Here is a 16,034-nt window from a genome sequence, read left to right on the forward strand (position 1 = left end):
GATAGATAAATCAACTTCCCGACCAATCATTGGTATCTTCCTCTGTCAGCCTGTTTTGCCCCCTCATTTATTTGCAATCCATGGTTCTAAACCATTGGAGTATCTGCTGGCTTGCAATCTAGTATCCCAACTTCAGCAAGCAGATCCAACACATATTTTTTCTGATTAATGAAGATCCCCTTCTTTGATCGCAGTACTTCAATTCCCAGGAAGTTCTTCAACGGTCCCAAATCTTTCATCTCAAATTCGCTGAATAGGTTCTTCCTTAGTTCCGCCATTTCCTCAGTGTCATCCCCAGTAAGGTTCATGTCATCCACGTATATGATTAGACACGTGATTTTATCTCTTCTTCGCTTGATAAACAATGTGTGGTCGGAGTTGCTTTGCTTGTACCCATACTTCTTCATTACCTCTGTGAACCTGCCAAACCAAGCTCTCGGGGACTGTTTCAGACCATATAGGGTCTTCTGCAGGTTACACACTTCTCCTCCTTGAAACTCGTCAGTGAACCCAGGCGGGGGCTCCATAAAGACTGGTTTGGGAAATTCTCCATGTAGAAAGGCATTTGTCACATCAAATTGATGAAGTGGCCAATCCGTGTTGGCAGCAATCGAGAATAGAACCCTCACGGTGTTGATTTTTGCCACGGGCGAAAAGGTTTCAGCGTAATCAACACCGTAAGTCTGGGTGTATCCCTTTGCCACGAGTCTGGCTTTATATCTCTCTATTGTCCCGTCTGGCCTCCTTTTTATTGTAAACACTCATCTGCAACCGACAGTTCTGACCCCTTCAGGTATCTTGTCTTTAACCCACGTGTTGTTCCTTTTAAGTGCCTTCATCTCAGTAAGCATGGCTTCTCTCCAGTGTCTATGTTTCATTGCCTCCTCAGCTGACTGTGGAATCTCTTCTTCTTCATATAGAGCAGCTTCGAATGCTCTTGCAATTTTTGCCAGATTTCCTTGCACAAAATTTGCCACTCCATATTGGCTTTTCCTTCCTATCTTCTCAGGGGAGTATCTTTTTGGTGGAATTCCTCTCGTGCTGCGGGGAGGAAGGACATATCTTCCAGTATCACTGTTAATTGTGTTGTCTTCCTCTGATATTTCTGCATTTGCTGGGTCAGTATCAACCGTATGGACACTTGGTTCAGTAATTACGTTGGATATCGGCGGAGAAGGATCGAGGGATAGCGGTTGAGAAGACTCACTTGGCGAGACATGCTCGGCGGCAGTGACAATTGGTTCTGTTAGGTCCTCAATCGAAGAGTTTGGAAGTGGCACAACCCAACTTAGATAGTCCACAAAGTTATTGGACTCATTCTCCCCCTGACTACTAAGGTAGGTGTGGTAGAAAAATTCGATTTCCAAGAAATTACAGTTCATGGTGGTGGTGATTTTTCGGGTGCTTGGATCAAAACATCGGTAGCCCTTTTGGTTTATCACGTACCCAACGAAGACACATTTGGTGGCACACGGTAACAATTTGGTTCTCTCGTGTTTGGCAATATGGACATAAACCGTGCAACCGAAAACTTTGGGTTGAAGGTTCAAGTGTTGGGGAAGTTTGGATAGAGAAGATAAGATATCAAGTGGGGTTTTTTTGTTTAGGATTTTTGTGGGTAGACGATTCATAAGGCAGACGGATGTGGCTATGGCTTCTGGCCAAAAATGTTGAGAAACTTTGGACTCAATCATCAGGGCTCGGGCTATTTCCAAGTTTGTCCTATTTTTCCGTTCAGCTATCCCATTTTGTTCAGGTGTATAGGCACAAGAGGTTTGATGGATCATTCCTTTTTCTTGAAAAAACTTTTTCATCAGGCTGTTTAAGAATTCTCTCCCATTATCTGATCGAAGGGTTTTTATCGAAGTGTGAAATTGGGTTTGGACCATTTTGAAAAACAAGATAAACTTATCCATAACCTTAGACTTATGTTTCATGAAATAGATCCAAGTCATTCTAGTGCAATCATCAACAAATATAATGAAGGATCGAAAACCATTCCCCCCAGTAAAAGGTGCAGGACCCCACACATTAGAATGTACTAAAGAAAACATAGATTGCACACGAGTGTTTGAGAGTTTAAATGATTGTCGGTGGCTTTTAGCCAAAACACAAGTTTCACAAAAAAAGTTAGTAGGAACAGATAGGTTCGGGAAAAGTAATTTAAAGTAGCCAGGGGAAGGATGTCCTAGTCTTCGGTGCCACAGCCAAATTTCTTGTTTCGTGGACCCGTGAGCCAGCATCGCACTGCCAGTTTGAGCTATCTCGTCCACATGGTAGAGTCCACATTTCTCAGTGCCACGCCCAAGTATCCTCTTCGTCCGAATATCCTGTAAAATGCAAAAATTTGGGTGCATCAGTAGAGTACAGTTCAATTCTCTTGTTACATGACTGATAGACATCAATCGCTGAGATAATGTCGGAACATATAGGCAGTTTTCGAGACGCAGAGTAGGAGATATTTCAATAGTACCAGACCCTTCGACAGTAATCAATTCCCCACTGGCTGTTTTAATATAAGTCTTGGTAATCTTACTCATATTAATGAAGTCATTCCTATCTGGAGTCATAGTATCTGTTGCCCCACAATAAAAAATCCATCCCTTCGCCATATTAGCCCGTTTATTTACATGAAATGCAGCGGAAATTTTGTCTAAGGGGGCAAAAGGGTTTTTCGACACAAAATCACATATATGGGGGCTAATATTCGAATTTTTATCATAATGGGGGTCAAACAGAAATTTTGAATACTCTGGGGGGCCTTTTTGCAAATTATGGGGTTTTAATTCCAATTTAGATAACTTAGGGGGGGGGGACGACGTGATTTAACAATCTGCAACGGGTTTGGTTTTAAACCAAACCCGTTACCTCCAAGGATCGGCGCCGCTTCCTCCCTTCCGGCAAAATTGTCGGCTCCCCGGACGTTGCCGCCGTCTGTTGGACCCTCCGAACTCTCGGCTGGTACGCGACCGGTCATTCCCTGACGATTTCCACGTTGATTCTGTGGTTGGCCCTCCTCGGTTACTCCGACAGCCATTTTGGCTTGCGGCTGTGCTGCCCTCATCCTCTGTCTTTCCTCCCACCATTCCGGGTACCTGAGTCGTTTAAAGCATGTCTCGAATGAATGCTTGGGTTTCTGGCAATGTGTACACCAGAGACCGGATTTATTCGGTCGTCCTCCCGACCGATTGGCAGCGACGGTGGAGCGAGGTGGTCCTCCGTTTCGGTACGGTGGGCGCTGACTCTGGGCGACAAATCCGCTCTCGATGCCGTCCCCAGATGATGTATTTCCGGCGTCTCCGCCGATGGCTTCGCGGGTGGGGGATGATGACGCTGGTGGCATGATTTGGCGTTGAGCCGCCTCCGTCTTCACCCACCCGTAAGCAGATTCAACTGATGGGTAGTTCTTTCCATTAAGCTTGAATGCCACCGTGACATTCTTGCAATTCTTCAACTTTGTTGGCTGTTCTGGATCGGTTTTCTTTTCTTCAGTATCTGACATTTTTGTTACAGGTTCGGTTGCTCTGGTTCTTGGCTAAGGAAGGCCGGGATTGGTATCGCGGCTATGATGAGAATTCTCTGAGCCGTCGTAGGTTTCCTGGCTCTGATGCCATGTTAAAAAGAGATCGAAGAAGGGGAATTTTCATATGTTCATTGATAATTTCATTGTACATTGGAGACTACTGTTATAGTATTAGGAGATAGGCTATACAAGGAAACACATTTAATTACATTGATTTGGTAGAATATAATCTTCTATGTCTGGTAGAATATAATCTTCCCTGATCTTCTGTAATTTGGAGAATATCCTCCGTGATCTTCGTGATCTTCTTCAACGGGGAAATATTTTATGTCTTCCAATTATACCCCAGAATTGATATTGTTTAACGGGGAAACTAATATTGGTGACAGTAAATCTCGATCATCTATTTTATGATCCAACTATCTAGATTGATTCTCCATTCTAACTAAGGAAACAATACCTATACATATATGATAATCATCATATATACTCAGGTTTGGGCAGATGTGGGCCAAACTAACTACGGCATTATTTGAGTCCGTACAATATAATTATTTGACATCGACACTGTGCATTACTAATCAATTGAGTGACGGCCGTAATTAACCTTTTAATTCATCCAACATAATGATACAGTTCATAGTATTTTAGTTAACCATACATTATTCAATCATAATGATACTATGTATTAGTATTTCTTTGTTTATGAAAACTAAATATTCAATATGTATTATTGCAATGGCTCTGATTCGTTTGTACTGTTAAAGACTTGAAGTAACTTTAAAATATTATTTTTAAATTCAGCTCTCTTAGCTAATTGAATTGGGTCTTCGGTTATCTGACGTTATTTTGGTAATTCGAATTATAAAAAGAATTGGAATGAAATAACCATTATTAATTATCTGATTGAGGATTTTTTTGGTAGTTTAATAATTAAATGTTACTACAATTAAGTTTATACTAAAAAAGTTCCAACACAATATTTTATTATTTGCTAATACAAAAAAATAATTTAAATTTAACTTTTAAATCCATATCCAAACTCAACACAAACCCATCGTTACTGATGAACAAATTTTAGCATCAAGTGTTTCGTACTCCCTCATAGTTGAGGCCATCCACATCTCTATCTCAATAACGTCTCATCTCTTAACTATTCATGGACTACACTGCACTTTTTACCCCATCTCTTAATTAAGAGACAACACCTGCAACCCCCATCTCTTAACCATCTCATCTCTTAACTATTCATTCAATTTCATTTTTTATTTTTATTTCCAACAAATTCAATTAATATTTCATTGAAATATTAAATTAATACTAACAATTCATAAAATCATTAAAAACCATGAAAATTACAACATCCGAAAATACAAAAAATACATAATTGAAATCCGCATAATCATGGAAAGTGATGCGGTGATTGAGGACTTAAAAAAATAGAAAAAGAAATCAAAATATTGAAAAAAACGGCTATAAACGGCTAGTATTTTTGGGGGAATTGTTTTTTCAATTTTTTCGGAATTTTAAAAAAAATAAAAAAAAACATTTTTTCAACGGATATAAACGACGCCCACTCGCGGGCCGGCGAATGGGCGTCACGGCCGCACGGGAGCTCGCCACATGGCCAACGCGCGTGGCGAGCCAGCTCGCCAACATGCTCTCGGCGGAGGGATGCGGGATGAGACGAAGTGGATGCATCGCTGGCTCGATGTTGTCTCGTCTCGCCGAGACGAGACCGAGCTAGCAACGAGCCCAACACTGTGGATGCCCTGGGGCGAAACTTGTCGCACGGAGTTTAAGAAAGGAATGTTGAGTGTGTTAAATAAATAAATAAATAAAGTAAGAAAGAGAAAAAGGTAGAGAGAATAAAGTAAAAAGTGAATAAAGTAGAGAGAATAAAGTAAGAAAGAGAAAAAAGTTAATATATATGAAAATGACTAACTATGAGGGGATGAAGGGCATAGTAATTTTCTTCTAGTTCTAACTCATCAAATTCTAGTTCTAACTCATCTTAATTGAGAAACCAAACAATCATAGGCTTCTTTCCGTCCAAGGCTTTCTCTATTGTTTTCTTTCATTTATTTTGTATTAAAACTTTCAAATATGGTCCCCTATATAAATTAAACATGTCTATTTCAAAGGTACGAAGGAAAACCTACGATATCTAACTTGAATTCATTCCAGAATTTTGAATAGTGAAATGATATAAAGATGTCAACAATAGGCCATATTTCTTATTTTGTTTATAAAACACAGTTGTTTGGTGTAGTCATTCAATTTTAGCTAGGAGTCAATTTAAAAAATCTTAAATTTTGATCATATAGATTTTTTATGAAGTGATATATATAGAGAACTAGAGTAAATGGATGAAAATAAAGGTTAGTCAAACTTAGTTTTTTTTTTCGAGAATAACTACTGGCAGATTCATTGACTATTTTTCATGCTGATTTGTAAGACTCATTGACTATTTTTTTTTGTTGATTTATAGGCATCTTGAATGATGGAACAGTTGGTTCAAGAATTTAAAGTAGTTTTTCATACTGATTTGTAAGCACCTTGAAGGATGGAACAATTGGCTCAAGGAATTAAAGCAATTTTTCGTATTGATTTGTAGGCACCTTGAAGGGTGGAACAGTTGGTTCAAGGATTTAAAGGAACTTCATACCCAAAGTCAAGGATGGACTGAGTCTCATACCACTCGACCACATCCTTGGGTTAGTCGAACTTAATTTGAATAAAGAGTAAAATCCATTTTTACTTCTAAACATATGGTCATTTTATAAAGTTGGTCCATAACATTTTTTTTATTTTCGAATCCCAGACAAACGAAAATATTCCTGGAGTCGTCCTTTTTGACGGAGCTGTCAAAACTTGACAGTCGACGCCAATGAAGTCCATTTTGACTGGATTAACAAAATCTATTTTAAAATATTACTCCCTTTCATCCTCCATTTTTAATCCACTTTGTGTCGGGTACGTATTTTAAGAAATGTAATGAAAAGTGAGTTGAAAAAGTTAGTGGAATGTGGACTCATTTTCATATATTGATTTTATAATAAAATACTATATGAGTTAAATGAGTTAGTGGAATGTGATACCTATTTAATAATTATAGTAAAAAGTGAAAATGGACAATAAATAGGGGATGAGAAAAATGACAAAAAGTGGACTAAAAGTGAGGGATGAAGGGAGTACAAATAAGTTTTGTAAATAATTAATTGAATGAACTAAAAAAATGGTAAAAAAATGGCCTTAGCACCTTTTTAGTACTCGATGTCCAAATAATTATATTTAAGATCCAAAACAACGAATAATCAATTTTTAGGAGCCGATTTTTACCACCTTAGTGTCATATTGCTTTATCTCACAATGATTCTTTGTATTATACTTATTGTGTTATAAATTGACAACTTCTAATTGCAATGATGGTTAATCATGGGTTTACATATTGCATAAATTACCTCCTAATCTATTTACAACTTTCTAATTAGATTACAAATTCATATGATGAATTTTGATTCGGCTATGTTTTCGAACAAGCAAAATTAGTTTCAGAAGTTGAGGAATGACAACACTCTTCACTTCTTTTGGTTTTCATATTTTATTTATATTTTTTCCCATTTCATGTGTCAAGAGTCAAGTAATATTCACATAAGTAGTAATTAAAACACACATAAAATTTGATTTCATCTTAAATATAAAATTTGAGAAATTCCAAATCTGATCAAATTTCATTACTACTACTATTATTTATAACCGAATTTTAGCACTAATCTTAGGAAAATGACATAGCGAGTGTGATCTCCACCACTAACTATTCAGTATTCACCTTAGCACAGCACCCATTACTTCTTGAATTTACGAAAAACCCCCTCAATTTTTAATAAAATGTCAGCGGAAGCATTTAATTATTATTCCAAAACAGGAAACGAGATACCATTTTCTTCACATTCACACCCCCAAACTCAAACTCAAACTCAAACTCAAACTCAAACTCATATCGATCCGTTAAATCTGAAAATCCTGATTGATCGGACGGCCACCGTCTTCCGATGGAAAACTCACCGGTGGAAGAATCACCGGCCGCCGGCATCTCGTCTCTGACGGAGCAAGCCAAGGAGCTGCAGGAGACCGCCTCGTCCCTCATCTCCCGCACCTCCCGTGAGGAGGACGCGCTCCGCCAGCGCGTCGCCGCACTCGACGCCCGCATCAGCTCTCTCCGTTCATCCCTCCGCGGCTCCAAGGATTTCGATAAAGTATGAGCTGCGTCCATTCCTGCGCATGCATGCGACTAATTTTTACCGTGATTCATTTTATTGTTAGTGTGTACTGATTTTTGGATTGGATTTTGGGGGATTGGAAGCTTGATGAGGAGCTGACGAGAGTGAGGTATATACTGAGTGAGGGAGATGCAGCTTCATTCCTTCCGAGCAAATCTCATGGTGTGTTGATTACTTTTATCTGGTTTGATTATGCTACATATGTTAAGAATGGATGATGATTGTGAATTTCTTTTTTTGTTTGTCTTTGTTTAGGTAGGTTTCTGAGGATGTTTTTGGGGCCTATTAATGTGAGAGCTAATAGGAAGGATGTGCAGTTGAAAGTGAAAGAGGAATACAATAATTTCAGGGTATGATTCCATTGTGCTCTTAATTTGATTGGGGCTGTGTCTGCTAACATTTTAATGATTAAAAGCTCGAGAAAACCTCATATCCTACAATGAATAGCATTGTTGTTGAAAACCTAGTCCGCTTTGAGTGCCTGCCTGCTTATCTAGAACTGTTGGAAAAGCATACACCTATTGCAGTGACTGAAGATGTATGTATTGATGACAGGATAGAACAGCCTTTTTGTTCCTCTGTTTGCCATCGTTATTACTTATTTTAAGGTCATGGATTTGGGGTGGATGCTTACCAGCATTACCAGTTCAACTTTACCAGGTATCACATGTTCTTCTGATTTTGAACTCTCTCTCTCTCTCTCTCACACACACATTGTTGTTATTAATAACATTGCAACTATTTTTAGGGGGTTTGTGTGTGAAACTTATGTTGGTCAATTTTTCTGTTACAGGCATGGTTGCTATATCTCTACACTGGTTTGGCTTTGAGAGAAAACATCTTAAGAGTTAATGGGAGTGATATACGTCCTTGGTATTTTGATTTTCTTAAATCACTCCTTTTCCCTTAAAGTGTAGTTTTTTATTTTAGTTGATTGGACTTTTCAACTTTCTGTGTTAGCAAATAGCAATATGGTTTGACATGTAGGTGGACAAAATGTTGACTAGACGATCAAATGTTATCTAACTTCTTGTAGCAATATTATACTTATGGCATTAAGAATCTGCTTAGTGTCTAAGCTATTCCTTCTGTCATTTTAAATGTTTATTTATTCTCTGAAGTTTGGATGTAAAGAAACAGGCCAATAATTTGATCTATGCATGCTCTTATTATGCAGGTGGATTAAACATCATTATTTTGCCATGGCTATGGCTCTCATCAGTCTAACTTGGGAAATAGACCAAGGGCCTGACTGTGCTAAAAGACAGGTAGTGAATCCATATCATCATTTCCACCTACATAAAAAGCAAGTGCTTCAGTCCACCAAATGAATTAATATTTTAATTGCAGATAGGCGTACAACTATTTCTGAAATGGGCAATAATGCAAGGAGTTGCTATGATTCTTCAGAACAGATACCAAAGACAAAGACTTTATACACGTATTGCACTTGGCAAGGTAGTTTAGCATGCCTGAGATATTTGATTTCCTTATCACCAACTTCTCCATGTGCTTATTTTATTACTCCCTCCGTCCCATGTTACTCGCACTCTTCCATTTCGGCTCGTCACAAACTACTTACACTATTTATAGTTTAAGTTAGAATTAATGTATTTAATTAATATGTTAGATTAAGTTAAGAGCTCCTTTATTAAGTGATGTCTCATTACACTTAAAATTCTAATTTAATTACACTTAAAAATCAATCCCAAATTTTCGGCCTAAAATGAAAAATGCGAGTAACATGGGTCGGAGGGAGTATATTTTTTTAAAAAATTGACTCCTTTGTTGGGTTCATGTTGCCAAGATACATAATACATGTTTAGATTTCTACTACATGTAAACTTGCAAAATGGTTGTCTGTTCGATTATCCTTATATAGTTTATCCTTTTCTTAAATAAATATATTTATGTTTGTAACCTTTTTATGTCTAATGTGTGATTCTTACATGAGTTATTGCCTTCACTCATGGGCAAGACTAGAGGGAGATAATCCTTCAAAATGATTGAAGCACAATATTTTAACATATCCTGTCAATAATGTTCAACTATTGCTAAATGTAGGCTAGGAGGATGGATGTTGTTTGGGGAGAAACTGCTGGAGTTGAGGGCCAGCTACTTCTGCTATGCCCAATACTTTTTGTTTTGCAGGTCTGTTAAATCCCTTATTCTCGTATTAGTAACAAGAGAACACTACCCCTTCTTTATATTTTGTTGGAATCAACTCCTCATGCGAGTGATATTTTTGCAAATCTTTATGTACGCTCATTAAGTTGAGACCCATGAATGTTTTCATAGCCACTCTTGTTGCTTCTCATCTATACTCATGGCTGCACTATAGCCAACATTTATCCTCAAATCATGACCCTTGTCCTCTGTTTTCAGGGATTTGAAGCCTATGTTGGTGTGTTGTTGCTTAATACTGCTCTGAATGGATCCAATTTGGATTGGCAGGTAAAGTAGTTATTTAAATTTTAAACATATGACGTCGTGGAATTTTTGTTGCATACTTCTTCAATACTGTATATGTTGATGTCCAAATTCAGTTTCATCAAATATTTTTTTCCTACTCCCTCCGTCCCATGATAGATGTCACACTTTCCTTTTTAGTTTGTCCCACAAAAGATGTCACATTTCCTTTTTTAGAAAAAGTTCTCTCTCACGTTAATATAAATATACTATTTTCTCGCTCCATCTAACACACAAAACAGCATCTCCTAAAATCCCGTGCCATTCTTCAACTATGCCATCTACTATGGGACGGAGGAAGTACTATTTTGATATCTTATTCACCTACATGATTTCTACGTATAACTTTCAGGTAATTACATGCGGGGTTCTTCTCATAGTCATGGCTGTTGGAAATTTTGCTAACACGGTGCAGACTCTAATAACGAAATCTAAGGTTAAGGCAAAAATCAAGAGAGGTAAAAGCAGGCAAGAGCTGCATCAACTGAATCATGGATCAGATGACAAGAGTTCGTAAACAGCTCGCTGTACCAAGTTTGCTTCTTTGTGCAGTTTCTTTCCTCACAGCAGGTTTTCGGCCTTTTTATGTTTGTAAACTGTCGAGCTGTATTATGATAGTAAACTTGAATACTAGGAGTTAGAAATCCATATTTGTCATTTATTATAGGATTTCTACACTGTTTTGGTTCCATATAGAGAGCTTTATCTACAGTGTCGCATGCTTGTGTCCTTTATTGAGAGTCCAAACCCTTTATGGGAAGTTTGCTTTATCAATACACATGACCTGCACATTAGAGACGACATTGACTAGACTTATGAAAATTCCTATGTGAAATAAGATCAAGTACAAGATAAAAATAAAATAAAATTACGAGGTCTGGATAAAGGGGTTCCATAACTAGCAAAAACTTATTCCAGCTCCAACAAAAACATGTGACTACAGAGAGAGAGAGAGAGCACTCAGTCGGAGGCCCATCCCGAGGCAACTGGTCTCATCTCTGGCACAAGGAAGTTAGGAGCTGCTGAGCTCGGCCCGAACAGACCGAGCTTTTCCAGCAGGCACTCAACTAATCCGCCAGCGGCGTACGACACGCCCGAGACTGATATCCCAAGAATCAAGAAGGTCATGGCTGTTTTCAAGTAAGGCTTCGGAGGCCTCTGCACATAGGCCTTTCCAATAGTTAGCGCAAGTATGCACGCAAGGGAAGCTGCTGCCACCATCAAAAGCTTCAACTGTTTGTCGTCAGACTCGCGGAATGAGAAGCCGTACACAACTGGAGGCATCAACCCGAACAAGATGTATGATATTATGGCGACAACAGCATGAAGCGTAAAATTCTGCCTCCGGCCTAGGAGCTGTCTGTAACGATCCTCTTGCTCGGTTATTTGGTTGGAGAGCTGCTCCTCGAGGCGGTCGCATCTTAAATCCCAGAGCTGCACATTCATGCAGAGAACAAATCCATAAGGGAGCGGCAATACATATAATTGAGTATTCGAAGGACTAGACGAGTAAAACAGCTTACATTGTGAGCTAGGATAAAAAGACCTCCAATCAAATTTGCAGCTCCCAGAGTTAACACATTCACTGCAAATGGTGGCATTGTAGATCGGGATAAGCAATAATACTTCATATTTTGAATGAAAAACACTATGGTTATGTTGTGCATGTAATAGTAGAGATTGTGAGCGACATTCGTACATGTGGCTGCACCTCCACCAGCGGCTGATGATACGACACTAAGGCTAGTCATGGTCTCTGCCAGCCCACCGTAGACGATGCTTTTAATCACTTCAACTTTGCGTTCTTCTCTCGCTCCACGCCCTTCTCTATCAGCAGTACTAGTTTGAGTTCCCAACTGGGATGCTGTCGGAGGAGGTATTACAGTCGCAGGTGGATGCGCATCTATCGTTATCCTGGTATCATTGCCTTCACCTGCATCAAGATTTCATGATACTTAACTCGAGAAACACAAGGACCTTGTTCGTCTCTTTACAGTGAACACGCAATTAAACTTACCTTGTGCAGCTGGTGCATCTCCTATTTCTGAAGTGTTTCCAGTTCTGAGTGGCTTGTCTAGAACAGATGTAGTCACAATTGTGGCTCTAACGTCTTGCTCGTCGTGAGGAACAGATACCGAGATATTCAATGTGCCATCCACGTCTTCAGCCATTGAAACTGATGATTGTGGGAGCTGGATGATGTCCTTGTCTCGACTGGTCTGAACTTCCTGGCCAGGTTTTGAGGCCATTTGCTGATCCGCGGCCAACACATCATCCGACCTCGTATTATCTGAGGTAGACAAGTCATTACAGCAGTCACCCAAATACTAAACTAACTGAACAATGCTAAAATATCATGATGTGAAAATGTAGTTAAAAAACAGTACCTACTAACAAAGGGAGTTTTAGATGGTCTAGGCCGGGAATAGTTAGGTCCCTGCCTTCGTGTGCAGCAGTTTCTGCGGCCGTATTTATTAAAATTAATGATTGGCCACTTTCACGAGCAGGACCAGATGACAAAATGCCTGAGCTAACTTGTTGCACATTGGTCTCAGAACTACTTCCTGCATGTGAAAGAACCGAGTTATATGCATTCACCAGACTCCGCTCTCTGCAGGCACGACACCACTCATATGATCCGAAAGGGAAAAAAGTACCTAACTCAACTGGTGTTTTCTGCCTATTCGGGTTAAACATATCGAACCAGCTCTTCTTTACATCTGGTGCTTGACTGTCCCGTGCATTTTCTTTCCCACTTTTCCCACCAAATGATCGGAACAATCTGAATCCATCACCTGCATTACATTTCCCACTCATGAGTACTACAAAATAGCAACATTATTTGCACAAAGAAAAGAAAAGTTGCTAACCAGTTGGAATGAAAATGCTGAAGCATGATAAGCAACGAAACATAGTTGCCCCTCTGTCACGGTCATCTTCATCGATTGGTGGTGTTTGGGCATCTTGGTCACCAACTTCCCCTTCTTGATGAACTTGTTCCTCGGACAAAACAGTCCCTATGGCTTCTGTTCCTGTTTTGGGACGCTTAGCCTCCTCATCGGAAATCCTTACTATGCGCTTCCGTTTGGTGAGAATAACCCTCTTTGTTATGCAAGAGTTGCAGTTGGGACAATGCAGATCATGTGTGGTTTGGTTCCGTATGACTCTTTCGACATCTAACTCTGTTATTTCCAGATCATCCTCGGTTTCTGCACTCTCGATCTCTTTGGAAGGCTCATGACTCGTTTCATAAATTCCATTCGTCTCAGTCTCCTCCCCCTCCTCGTATTGATCGCTAATAATGGATACACCATTGAACTCAACAGCGGGATCAAGAGACGAGACGTGTTTTACAGGTTTTGCAACCAAATCTACAAAACAATGTGAGTAAACAGTTTTGTAAATTTCAGATCCTCATCATTATCTGTATTTCTTGATCTTACTAGTATTAGAAAGCTCATATCATACTTACCTTCTTGAGATGAACTGTCTGAAGGCCGGACATCTGAACTAGAAACGCCATTCTCCTCGACCTCTTCCTTGTGCTGATTGTTTATGACAGAAGCACCATTGAACTGAATCACGGGATCAAGAGATGAGGCGTCATGTGTTGTACGCGCATGACCTTCCACGATTTGCGTCTTACAAATAGGATTAACACCTAAACCTGAAAATCACACCGAGAGAACAACTATAACGCCATACACTTATATAGAGCCTTACGTCAGCACAATTTCGCCCATAAACAGATAAAGGAGACAAGCAATAGAGTGAAAAAGGGGACAAGAGTTGGCGTTTTATTTGTTACTAGAAGCATAAATGTGCAGTGAAGAAACATAGTATTCACTAACAATGTTTAAGTCATTCCTACATGAACTAAAGGATTGAAGGATTGAGACACTCTGAGGTGTATGTATCTTAACCACGACACTTTCGTGCGATTCTGATATCTACTGACCTTCATATACAAAATTAAAAGTTTTGATATTTGTCAGGTTATGCAGCAGTCCTCTACGATTCTGAAAATGATCAACACAGACACTTCCATTGGCGTATGTCCAAGGGCAGATTCGACACTTCCATATTCCTTCATCCACAAAATCAGATTGCAAATGTCACAATTGCAAAAATAGTGCCTACGTTTATAGAAATTCCATCCAAAATGCCAAGAAACTCAATGTTCCTCACTTTTCGGTACATCAATTTGAGAAAATGCATAGGTCGATTCGAAACAGAGATTGAAGAAAATCATTTTAACTCTACCCTCATTGCTTTACACTAAACTGCAATCATTCAGAACCTACCCAACTCACCAAACTACCAGCTTGCAGTTGATCCTTCACTACCCTTACTTCCGTTAACTCGTTGGTTTTCTTAGATGCAAAGGCTAAGTAGAACTAAAATCTGAGACACAAAAACCACCAATCATTCACAGCATTGCATATCCAAGAAGTCAACTCCATACACAACAGAAATTTGTGAGAGACAAACCAATTGTTTTGGTGGTCTCAACTGCTAATCTGCAAATCTGATTGAGGTCAAGAAAACGAAGGAAAACAAACCACATGCCACAACTCAAAAATATATATGGAAACAATATGAACATTGGAGAGGGCCCCTTTACTTCTTTTATACTACCACATATTTTACAGACATGTAGGGCTATGGAGTGCAGTTGAAGGCACAAGAAAATTAGAATTTTATAAGAGACACTGACAAAAGATAGAAATAAAAATAAGGAGCCATTAAATGTTGCTAAAAATGCTTGTATTCCTACCTGCAGCTTTGTCATGGCAAACAAGATTTTCCTTGAAATTCTTGTCCCCATTAATTGCTTCTGTTTCATTGTCAAGAACCCAATCACTCTCTGCAGGGATGTTTTTTGAATTTCTCACCAGTGGATTGGTTTCCTCACCTTCTTGCTCCTCCAACTTCTGTTCTTCCTTTTCCATCTTCACACACACACACACACACACTGAGAGAGAGAGAGGTATTGTTTATATGAATAAGGTGTTGCTTATGTTTAAATATGGAGGCTATCAAGGCCACTGCATTGCGTCAAAGGGTGCAGAAATTCACAAAATATTAGTATTAGTTAATTGCATGCACTATTAATGCAAGACTAAGTTAGTTGTGAGAAAGAGAGAGAGCTTATCTCTAAGGGAGTTGACAAAATACTAAAAACATGCCATCTTTTGCCATTAAAAATTGAAATCAAATTTAGGACTGTAGAGGTGGCAGTGTAACAAAACAGTCTTGCACAACGCAAAATTACTAAAATATAGGAGCACTAAATTGAGAAGATTAGGTGTGGTGATGAAGCAATAGAGTAATTAAATACGGTCATGAATTTAAATCTACGGTCACATATTCTTTATATTTTTATGTAACAATTATTTTTAAAATTTACATTTAAACGAGGGGCACGTGTTCAGCATTAAAGAACACCTCTCTTTAATTTACATTTAAAATTTTTAGTTTCTCTGTTGTTAATACTCAAAAGATGTACTCCTTATTACTTATTTTGATGATCCCTAATGAAAATAATTATGATATAAGGATGTACAAAATGCATTACTAGAATTTAAAGTGTAAGGAAGTTATGTACTCTAACTAGAAATTAATTATTTATAAATTGAAATAAAATACGGAAAATGATTATTTTTATAAGTGACAAACCTCAATCTTAATTAATAGTTGCAAATTAAATTAGAGATTGGGTAAAAATGTGGGTTGGTACGAATAGGGCACAAATTAGA

At 38.7% G+C, this 16,034-nt stretch overlaps 2 protein-coding genes across 5 annotated transcripts; one reads left to right on the forward strand and one right to left on the reverse strand.

The window, feature by feature from the left end:
• The first annotated feature begins 7,458 nt into the window (after positions 1-7,458).
• Positions 7,459-10,986, forward strand: LOC121759950 (transmembrane protein 120 homolog). Its single transcript, XM_042155535.1, has 10 exons — positions 7,459-7,782; positions 7,890-7,968; positions 8,062-8,156; positions 8,362-8,466; positions 8,600-8,679; positions 8,984-9,074; positions 9,157-9,264; positions 9,871-9,957; positions 10,192-10,260; positions 10,628-10,986. Exons 1-10 carry the CDS (start codon positions 7,579-7,581, stop codon positions 10,790-10,792), a joined length of 1,083 nt encoding a protein of 360 aa, XP_042011469.1. The 5' UTR covers positions 7,459-7,578; the 3' UTR covers positions 10,793-10,986.
• Positions 10,987-11,120: 134 nt separating this feature from the next.
• Positions 11,121-15,287, reverse strand: LOC121759949 (membrane protein of ER body 2-like). Of its 4 annotated transcripts, XM_042155531.1 has the most exons (11): positions 15,191-15,242; positions 15,053-15,112; positions 14,234-14,362; positions 13,748-13,942; positions 13,146-13,646; positions 12,933-13,070; positions 12,663-12,839; positions 12,293-12,565; positions 11,975-12,208; positions 11,799-11,860; positions 11,121-11,709 (listed from the first exon to the last, which is right to left on the reverse strand). In XM_042155531.1, the coding sequence occupies exons 1-11, from the start codon at positions 15,225-15,227 to the stop codon at positions 11,236-11,238; spliced, it is 2,280 nt and encodes a 759-aa protein (XP_042011465.1). In that variant the 5' UTR covers positions 15,228-15,242; the 3' UTR covers positions 11,121-11,235. The 4 variants fall into 4 exon arrangements, with proteins under 4 accessions (XP_042011465.1, XP_042011464.1, XP_042011467.1 ...); XM_042155530.1 differs by having other exon boundaries at positions 15,053-15,287; XM_042155533.1 differs by lacking the exon at positions 14,234-14,362 and having other exon boundaries at positions 15,191-15,244.
• Positions 15,288-16,034: the final 747 nt, after the last annotated feature.

This window comes from Salvia splendens, chromosome 13 (genome assembly GCF_004379255.2).
Source record: "Salvia splendens isolate huo1 chromosome 13, SspV2, whole genome shotgun sequence".
In the NCBI taxonomy this organism is placed as follows: Eukaryota; Viridiplantae; Streptophyta; class Magnoliopsida; order Lamiales; family Lamiaceae; genus Salvia; species Salvia splendens.